The 10,590-nt window shown below is 36.5% G+C and overlaps 1 protein-coding gene across 7 annotated transcripts in view; it reads left to right on the forward strand.

Moving 5' to 3' along the window:
- LNPK (lunapark, ER junction formation factor) overlaps positions 1-9,890 on the forward strand; it is a 49,691-nt gene extending 39,801 nt beyond the window's left edge. For 5 of the 7 annotated variants that reach the window (XM_069861077.1, XM_069861080.1, XM_069861078.1 and 2 more), the window contains one exon: positions 2,437-3,390. In XM_069861077.1, the coding sequence (XP_069717178.1) occupies positions 2,437-2,633 (197 nt within the window). In that variant the 3' untranslated portion in view covers positions 2,634-3,390. Of the gene's footprint in view, positions 1-2,436; positions 3,391-9,646 lie in introns of those variants that run through there. The other 2 variants (XR_011337737.1, XR_011337738.1) reach the window with 2 other exon arrangements.
- Positions 9,891-10,590: the final 700 nt, after the last annotated feature.

Below are 10,590 nucleotides of genomic sequence, written 5' to 3' on the forward strand. Positions count from 1 at the left end.
AATTTTCAAGTTACGTTAATACGGCTCTTAAATTTGCTACAGGCCAGCATAGGGTTGCTTAGTGTTGAGATCGTATTTGTGTAGCTACATTCTTCAGTTAAATCATTGATTAAGTATTAATCATCAAGGATACTGATTTTTTTTTGTCATTAAGTTTACAGTCAGAGCTTTTTCTTAGCTACTGCTCTTACAATAACTTAAATCATGTAATATTGAGATCAAGTTGACTTCAGGCAAGCTTCCCATTAATTGGTTTATTTAAAATAGAATCACTGGGTATGTTTAATGAAGGTTGGTCATGTTTATAGTTGGAGTAGTAGCATCACTTACTGTTACTACTCTGGCTTCTCATTTAGATGACCTATAGATCCTTATAACTTTGTCAGACTTAATTATTAGACCAAAATTTTACATGTGAGTTCGTTTGTTTTAACTTTACATTCTGGAGAGTTTCAAGAGTTTTGCTGAGTTTAATTGAGAGCAAGGTGAAAAGAAAAGATGTAATACCCCAAATTCTTTTCTTACAGAAGCAAGCTCTCCATACTTTTCAGTAGAATATAAAAATGAAAGCAGTGTCTTTTTTCTCTGAATATAGATAGTTGGAATATGCACTCACTCAGGTTTTCTTCTTTTCATTAGAAGCTTCTACTTGCTTCTTGTAGCAGCTGATTGTTGCTGGATCTGTCTTCAAACATGTAGATGAAGGGTATCCCTCTGATCAGACTGAGTAGTCTCTTTACTCTGTAGAGTGCTAAGCATCATTTTGTTTAGAACTGCAAGACCATAACTCTGTAAACAAGTAGTGGTTGGGCTGTGCTACAGGTTAGTTGAGAGGGCATAGGGTTGTCTCTTCCGCACATCTTGTGCTTTCTTTGACTTGAGCCCGAACAGTAGCAATGAAGAAGGAATGTAACTCAAGAGTGGAGTGATTGTAGCAAGTAAAGGCACAAACTTATTCATAGAATTTCAGGCTGAAGAAAAAGTGCAAAGATGAGATAGAAAGAAAACTGACAGTTGGGAGATAAAGATTGAACACAGGCTGGAGTGGGATCAAGAAGGAAACTGAAGAGCAGGAAGAGTGAAATAATCGGAAATGGTTATGACGTTAATTTGCCTGGGCAGAAATAGGAGGGTTGAGCATCTGATAGATGGCTCTAGCAAAATTGTGAAACAAGGAGCCAGGACAGGTGTGGAGCAGCTTGTGATTGAGAAAGCAGGGAAGGAAGTTGAATCAGGAGATAAGTTGGCTGCAGACTTGTTAAGTTGGAGGATTGAATCAGAGGAAAAAGTGAACCTGGGCTGCACTGAGCAGATTGAAGTGGAGCCTTGAAATAATTGGATGAGGAGAAAGGTATTGAACATGCTGCTGTGTGTGGGAAGAGAGGTCTTAAGTTCTTAGTGGCAGGTGGCAGTTCTGCCAGGTCTGTTGGACCAGGATGTGCGGCAGTTACTTTTGTCAGTTGTGACCCGTGAAGCCAGAGCAACAGTTTTAAAACTTTCAGCCCTGCTTCTGAATTCTGTGAATATCAGTTTGAAGCAGTCTGACTACTTTCAGACACCCAGTGTGTTTATGAAATGTCTGTAACTTCATATTTATCAAAAGTTAACGTTTTTGAGCTGTAACTTTGCATCAGCCTTGCAAACAGTCTTCCTTCACAGTGTGCCTTAATGCTGGCTAGTATTGACTAGTCAATAAATAAACCTCCATCAATAGTATCATTCTACAGTACTTTTGTATCATTTAGTGCAATACTTAAAGTTCTGTTTTTCAGTGCTTATGCTTGCTTCAAAATGTGACTATCTTATTTCTCATATGCTACTGAAAGCCTGTTGTGAAGCTAGAATTTACTACTTTAGAGACAGATTAAGAGTAAAAAATACTCATATGTATCCTTCCTGCATTTCCTGGGGAAAGGTTGAGAATGCACGGTATATTTAATTAGCTGTTTAGGGAAGTTGAGACCTAGATTATTCTGTGGGGGTTTTTTTGTGTTTTTCTAGTTATTTGGCTCCTTATGTTTGAAGTAATTTCTGTCAAATAAAATATTTAGATTCTATGTACAGATTGAAATCCTGCAGAAGAAGCTAACTTGTAAACTTGTAAAACCTCATTATGAAGCAGAAAGAAGCTGAATTGCCATCATGTCTTATTTCTGACACTCTCACATTAGTGAACAATCTTAGAAAGATTGTTGAGAGTGAATATATACAAATAACACAATATTTTCATAGAGGGTTCTGAACTCTTTTCCCTGGTATTTTCTTTTTTTCTTAAATTTTACAGGTTCTACCCATGCCACTCTTTTTAGAAAAATAAAATAGTTGAGAACTTTGTGCAGTGACTAGTCAAAACCTGTGTACGATTGCAAAATGTTGCTTTGTTTGCTACCCCTTCATTTCTGGAAATGGTTATTTCATAATTTTTTCACTTCACAGAATCTGAAGAAGAAAAGGCACGTGTCATTGAGACAAAAGAGCTGGATGATAAAGCACCAAGTCCTGAGCAGCTAAATGATAACCAAGCCGAAGAAGTTGAAAAAGAAGAAACAGAAAATGTTTCAACAACGAAAGACTCTATTCCAGAGTCTATTTCAGCTGAACAAAGTGAAGACTCTTTAATGAAAACAGAATAATGTACTTCAAGTGCCTTCTGTAGCTAGCTTTTAGCTTTGTTCATGCCTGTTGTTACTATTCAGGTGAGCTTTTTTTAATGGTACAACTTAAAAATCTCGCTTGAGCTTAAACTGTCTCAACTGCCACAGTGTGTCAAAGCTATGTGTAAAAGTGGGTATTGTTAAGTTAAGCATGTGTCTTAAAGTTAACTCACAGAATGTATAGTTGGTTGAAGTCTAACAGTTGTAGCTATTAAGTTTGTGTATTTAAAAATTTAGTTCTGAGCTTTGCTAGAGGTGACCTATAGTTTGATACCTTTTTAGCTGTCACACATTAAGAACAATTACTGGCAGCAACTGACCTAGCAAGTTTGTTCTAGTGAACTTAAGATACTTTTTAATGCTGCCTTGTTAAAATGAATTGAGTACATCTTAAATACACAGATGTTTACAAGCTAAAGTGTTATCCAACATTTGACTTAAGCATACAGCAAGTGTCATTACAGTGTTGTTAATGTTATTCATTGTCTAACTTTTTGACAGAATTCAGTTAAACGGCACTTGGATAAATGGCATCTCCTTTGGTATTTGCGTTGCAGATGAACCAGAGGCACATACATACAGAACTGTTTTGTGTTTACATAAAATAGAGAGTTTCTGCACTTGATTGTACTTGAATACAAAGCACTATTTATACCTGTACAATAATGATGACATATAAGTGAATTTTGTGCCTTTGTGTGTTTTGTTAAAGAAAAATAAAGACATCTAGCAGCAATACTTGCTTTGTGATTCCTAAAACTGAAGAGCATTTCAGTTCTGCTGTATGTAGCTATTCCATGCTTAGTTTGTAGAAGTTCAGAAGGAATATGATGCTATATAAAGAGCTCATCTATATGTAGCTAAGGTGACTTTGGTAGAATAGAAATAGAACTCTGATCAATAGGGGAAGTATGTGTGCCTTTGCCAAAAAACTTCCCTAACTGTGCCTAAAGTCCATTGATGCTGTTTATTGTTAAAATTACACTGAATATTTGCTGGTGGATTGCTGAAACTGTACTTTATTGTATAGCTTTTCAAGCTAAGGACACGTTATATTTAACTGAAAATATGTAACAGTTGGGAACCTAGACTAGAATTTTCTGGTGACTGGAAGTGAGGTACCTAAATCAACCGGTTTTTTTTTTTAGATATAGATGCTGACCATGTGTGACTTGATTGATTTAGTGGTAGTTGTTACAGAGAGCATCACACAATGATACTTTTACGTACCTCAGTATATGGAGGGAAGGAGAAACTTCAAAAACATTCATTTATTCATTGTCTTGGTTCCAAATTGAACTGGTCTTACAGCGTAAAGGCAGCAAAAGCTGTCTACAATAAAAACATACTTCTAAATGTGACGTTAGTATCCAAGTCTTTATGAGACATAATTATTACATGAACGGGAATGATTGATTAATTTTCTTTTCCAAATATACGCTTTATTTTCTGATTCTTTGGGGTTAGCTTGAAAGCTGAACTGTTACATCACAATCAAGTTTAGTTTGCATTTAGATAAATGAGGATTTTTTTTTTTTGTGGTTCACTAACTGAATTGCAATCCATATTTTAATTAGTTGTCTTAACAGACAATGTAGACAGGTGATTAAAGGATTACTTGTAGGTGTTTGGCTGTATTTATATAAAAACCAGTTAGTAAAAACAGGTAACCATCTTGTGCCTGACTGTCTTGTTTGGGAATGCAAAGAAAAACAGTCCCTTTTCCAAACATGTTTTAGAGTATGAGAAAAGTACAGGGTTCCAAGTGGTAGGGGAATGCATTTTTTAATATTTTAAGAGAATGTATTTTATATTCCACAACTTCTTTAGAATAGAAATAAGTTTGCCTGAAAGGGGAAAAAGCTTACTTATTATTTTTTAAGACTTTCAGATGTTAATTTTGACATTGCTTTTTGTACCTTAAGAATATATCTGTTCAAAGGCTGATTTTTTTTTTTTAAATTAAAAACCAAGACATCACAGAATACCTAAGTAATGCAGCGCAGTGAGCTGTTGATGTACTTATAATGTAAGTACTAAACCCAAGTAAAATGTGATGTTATGATCCGTCATATGGGACATGAATGCATGAATTACCACTGATTCAGAAGTGAAGGTTATTCTAGGTCCATGTGTTATGTCCTTATAAAACCTTGTATCTTAGGTGTCAGGCTTTTTTGTAGGGTAATTTTGTCCTTCCCATGACAAGCAACACTGAGCTGTAATGCATGTAATGTCTATTGAATTTACTAAGAAAATAATCTGTTGATATTGGAGCTATATATTAATTTTTTTAACTGGCCTGGAAGGTGTGTGTTCTCAAGTGTTCTGATACTTCCTAGGTTGTTGGGGGAATCTTTTTTTTTTTTTCTTTTTGAAAAGGGAGTCTCAGTATCTGGTATGGTGATAGGGAAACATTTCTCCTAACGTTCTTAAATGTGACATTAGCAACTTGCCACAGGAATGACTGATACTTTCTCTTTAATATGTCACTGAAGGATCAAGTAGAGACGCTGTTAACCTGATGTGAAAACAAATACTTGTTAAAATGTGAAAACCTAGCTTTGAGACCTGAGACTATCTAGAATTTTTCAGGAGGAGGAGAATGAGTGAGAATAAGCACATGAAAGACTTCCATACTTAATGTCCCAGCAGTTGTTTCCATTAACTGCTTCAGAAGGTTTGAAAAAGATGTTGAGAATGTCCTGGTATTTTGGTACAGAAAGATCTTCATTTTGCAGGATTTTAAAGCAGTAAATGAGGTTAAATGGTTAATTAATATGTAAATTAATTCAGGCTTAGGGAGATATACCTGATAGTAATAGACTCTGGGCTTTCCTCTATTTAGAGTAAGTATTTGTTTGTTACTGCTGCCAAGTATATGTGCAGCAGTCCTAATAAGAATGTGAGAAGAGGATTCTGTTTCTGCAGCAGTTGCTCCTTGGCTTCTGTTTGCTGCAGGTGTGGCGGTAGTAAAAGATGCCCGTCCAACAGGAATTGGATTGAAATCCAAAACCACTGTCAGTGAACAGCAGTGTCCACACTTGGTCATGTCTTTATAACCCCAAAAAGCTTGGGAGTGGGCGTATGTAGAGCAAAAGATACAACAATTATCAGTGGTGTTTAATCCAATTGCAGACTGGACTGACTGTCAAAAGATAAGGAGGTGAAAGAAAATAGGAGAGGCGAAATATAACAAATGCATATAGTTCCATGTTTTGTTGTCTTCTGACTTCCTAGTATGTACTTGAATCTTATGTTTTCAAAAGTACTTAAAAGCCTGATCCTGTGAAAATCTCATTTCTGGGAAACATTCCTGAGATGTCCCCTTTCTTCCCGTGGCCTGGATGAAAAGCAAAATGGAGTGGGGTAGTAAAGTAACACTTGGCAAGCTTGTTGGTGCCATGTTTTTATTGCTTTTGAAATATTGTGAGTAATTGCAGAGATCTGCTTTTATCCAAACATAGTTTATGTATTAGGGAGGAATTGTCTGGGCTATGTAAAACCTGCCATGAAAGACAAATGAATGTTCTAGTTCAAAATAAATTGAAATGAGTCAATTGGTCAAATTTAAGTTTTACTAAGCAGTCTGCAGAACAGGGAGATGAAGGAATGCTACTTCAAACTAATACTTATTCTAAAGGAGAAGGCAATTGCCTTTGGATGTATTGACAGAAATAGACCATTTAATGTAATCTTGATATGAAGATCTTTTTTTTTTCAAGAAAGCTGTTCAACCTACATGCCAGAAAAGCAGAAGCTTGCAAGGAAAGACAAACCAAGATGATGTGGAAGCTGGCTTAACCTCTACACCAGTCTATAAATTGTCAAAAGCAAATAACTAGGGGCACATGTGCTTGTCTTGAAGTCAAGAAGAAAAAGGTTGAACCTCATGTGGGTGCATGAGTAGAAGCCAATGGACAGATTTAAAGAAAAGAATAACAGAGTGAAATAGATCGGAGAGGCAGGAAGGAAGAGTAGTTTTCTCTCAGAACAAGGTCTTGATCAAGAGATAAAAACTTTTTCAGAAAATGTAGCAGGGTTTGGTTACTACTACATGACCATATATACCCAGGTTAATACCACGTTCTTAATTCAGAAATAATAAGGATGCAATTGACAATCATATCAAAGTGTTTGCTTTTTAGAAACAAAGTTGGGCAACAACTTGGTAGAATAACGCTGACTGTTACTAGAGGTGATGGTAGCAAAGTTGCCTTTTTTTTAATCTAAACATAAAAAATTAGAAGTTTTTTTCTACCTCTGATTAGTGAAACTGTAGCAGTAATTAGTTTTTATAACATTAACTTTCAAAGACTAGGAGAAACACTTCTGGAGTGTATGGTTCTGAACTTAGCAGTATTTCTGCACTTATGGATCTGTAGTGAGGGACAAGTGAATAGGCCAGAGGAAGCCTCATTAGTCAGTAGTTAAGTCTGCTATTAAAACCTGCAAAGGTCTAAATCTTCATAAGGTCTGAACAACTTCAGTAGAAGAGTAGTGGATGTAAAACTCTTCTAAATGAGCTGCTTCTGGAGTGAAGTTGGTTTGATCTTCCACAATGAGGAAGACTATCTGCAGGATAAAGAATGGCCTCTCTGTGAATGTTTTGCTGTAACAGTAGTCTTTAAGACTCATTTTGCATCTTTGGCAAATCATTGTTTGACCAGTTCACTGAGGGTTCCTGGTGAAATATTTATGTCCTCAGTTCATTACATGTCTTGTGGATTGTTTGGGTTTTTTCTTAATTTTTTTTTGCCTAGTATAAAATGTTTGTTTGTACCTAGTTATATGGTTAAAAGTTAGTGTCTTGGATCTTAGCATCTTGTGATTCAGTTACTTTCTTGTGTTGACAAATGCAAACCTGTCGAGACATCTGGTGTAGGGAGCCTCTGAAGTTTCATGTTTGTAATGCATGAGACTAGAGAAGATGCATCCCTACTAAAATCATTTATAAGAAGACTACAAATACATCAAGTGCAGAAACACTGGGAAGAAAGTAAGTTTTCCATCAATAAACTCAGACTGGAGGTTTGAAAGTTGCTAATGATTTGGACAAACAGCCTTGCAGGAGGCTTTGGGTTTAAAAGGAAGCTTGAGAATGAGAGGCAATAGGAGATTGTTTGTTGAACAATGGATTCGTTCTAATGGTGTGTTTTCCCTGTTTATTTAAGAATCTGTTAAGTGAGAGGATCTGTGTGATAGTTTGTGGAAGTGTTTTTTGGCAGTTACCCAAAAATTTTGGTTAAGTGGAAGGAAAGTATTTGTGAAACTGTTAAGTACTTATCTGTGTCAGTGCTCATCTCTTCCAGCCTGTGATCTTTAGGCAGAATTCACAGGTCTCAAGTTTGTGGAGGGTGATGAAGGTGAGGAATTACAACCAACTCTTTTCATGCTAATATTCCCATAGAACTGATTGGCTTCTAGGTCTTGGTGTGCAGTAACTGATCATTGCTTCTGACAGAGGACAAACTGTAGACTTTTGTCAGAAGCGTGGCGTATTTGAAATTGTATCTGCTAGTTTGAAATTAGGGGTGCTTCATGCTCTGAATTCTGACTCTTTGTAGCAAAATGATGGTGTCCTGAGTAGATGTGAATTGCTTAGCGCTTGATCTCTACTGGGATTTGCTTACACAACAAATAGAATAAGTTATAATAGTGTTTAACAATAAGAACTTCTGCCTTTCAGTTCTGGAATCCTCAACATAAGAAGGATATGGAACTGAAGGAACAGGTCCAGAGGAGGGCTACCTGGATAATCAGAGGGGTTGAAGCACCTCCTGTACAAGGACAGGATGAGCAAGTTGGGCTTGTTCAGCCTGGAGAAGAGAATGCTCCAAGGAGACCTTATAGTGGCCTTCTAGTACCTGAAGAGGGCTACCAGAAAGCTGAGGAAGAACTTTTTACAAGGGCATATAGCCATAGGATGAGGGGTGGTGGGTATAAATTGGAGGGGGGGAAAATTAGAAGTAGACATTAGGAAAAAGTTCTTCATGATAAGGGTGGTGAGTCACTGGCACAGGTTTCCCAGGGAAGCTGTAGATGTCCCCTCCCTGGAAGCGTTCAAGGCCAGGCTGGCTTGGGCCTTGAGCAGCCTAGTGTAGTGGGAGGTGTCCCTGTCCATGGCAGAAGGTTGGAACTAGAAGATCTTTAAGGTCCCTTCCAACTCAAACCATTTTATGTTTATATGATTTAAAAAAAAAAAAAAAAAGAAAAAAAAGGGTTTTCCCTTAAGATCATAAGTCTCAAGGAATATGACTTCTCTTCACCACTGCTTTTTGTTTGTGAACCTCTCTGGGCTCCTGTCAGGTCACATTCAATCTTTTCTCTGCAAGAGTAAGACCTAGAAGGGTGTATGATGGGCAGGGCAGAGCAAAGGGTTTTAAAATGAAATCTATTGATTATACTGATTATTGATTTGCTCCCAAACCATGGGGTTTTCGGATTAAAGCAAATACTTCTGAGATTCTTGGTAGGTTATCTAACTTGGCAACAGTGCAAAATCTAAAGCACTGAATCATAATATAACCCTTTCAAAGTTGCATAAAATCAATTCAATCATGATTTAATTTTTACATAGAAGGGAGGGTTTTGTCCAATTCTCATAATGCTCCTTACTTCTCACTGTAGTCACTGTGGGAACAAACCTACTTCAGGACTGCCTCTGTACCTACCTGGTGGTATATTGCTAGTAACAATTACTAATGCTTTCAGGAGGGCTTCATAAGCCTTTGCCACTGTGAAGTCATGTAGTCACCTTTTTAATGTGTGACAAAAATAATTTGCAGAAGGGAGATTGCAACTGCCAGGGAGATACATGCAGTAAAATTGTGGAAAAATCAGATACAGGAGAAAACAAGGGGTGTAGGTGCTGGAGATCTGCAGATTTGTGTTCAATTTGTAAATTCAAATTAATCTCTAAATTTGTAACTCATTGAAATAATAATTCTTTCTCTCTTTCTCTTTCCATTTTGCTGCCTAAATGAAAATAGAGATGCTGGATTTGTAGAAAACTCAAGCAACAAAGACCTTCCAGCTCTCCTGAAATGGTCTGCCCTCTTAATTCGTTGCATCACTTCAAGGAGTTCTACTCAGTTGACAAAACTCATTTTTTACTTGTTCAGCACACAAAAACACTTTATAAAACCACCAAGAAAATTTATTTTGAGAAAACTATTTTAAATGATGTTTTAGAAGAAATATGAAAGTTGATATTTCTTAAGGAATGGTTGAACTTAACTTTTTTTATCAAGCTTTTATTTAAACAGGAGAACCTGTATATTTATTGTTGTGATAACCTGTTTGTGTTAGTAAAAGATATGTGTATTTATGTACTATAAAAATTACAGTATCTTTAATAAGTGGTATAATTTTATCCTAGCTGTTGCCCTGACGGGTAGTTGTGTCACCTTGATTAAAATCAATGACAAAGACATTAATTAGTTTGAATTCTTAGGGTCTAATGGACTTGATGAAATGTCTGTCTTAGCTTTTCTGCTTGTAATTGAGAAAAATATTTAAACTTGTGCTCACTTTTTGAAATTTACTATTTTACCAAATGAAGCAAATTTTTAAGAGTACCAAATTAAATCGTATAGCTTGTTTGAATATCTGCTGCCTTTGCTGTGTATGTGACTTCTTGAGGAAAAATCTGGTTCTGAGAAAGCTAGTGAATATTCATCTGATCTGGATTATGATGATGGCTGAGATACGAGGCTGCTCTTTGCATAGTAGTGTTTTACAGTTTTAAGGTGTTCATTCTGTTCAGTAATTCATTCTGTGCTGGCTGTATTCAATCAACCTGGATTTCATAGATAATTGTTTTTAAAGGACCTCATATGTTCCCAGAAGAGGAATGAGGGTTCCTCACCTTCTTCAGTGCAGCCTCTGCCCTGCCGTTGGACTGGTATGTGTAGGAAAAGAAAGTTGTTCAAGG

Source organism: Phaenicophaeus curvirostris, chromosome 7 (genome assembly GCF_032191515.1).
Source record: "Phaenicophaeus curvirostris isolate KB17595 chromosome 7, BPBGC_Pcur_1.0, whole genome shotgun sequence".
Classification (NCBI taxonomy): Eukaryota; Metazoa; Chordata; class Aves; order Cuculiformes; family Cuculidae; genus Phaenicophaeus; species Phaenicophaeus curvirostris.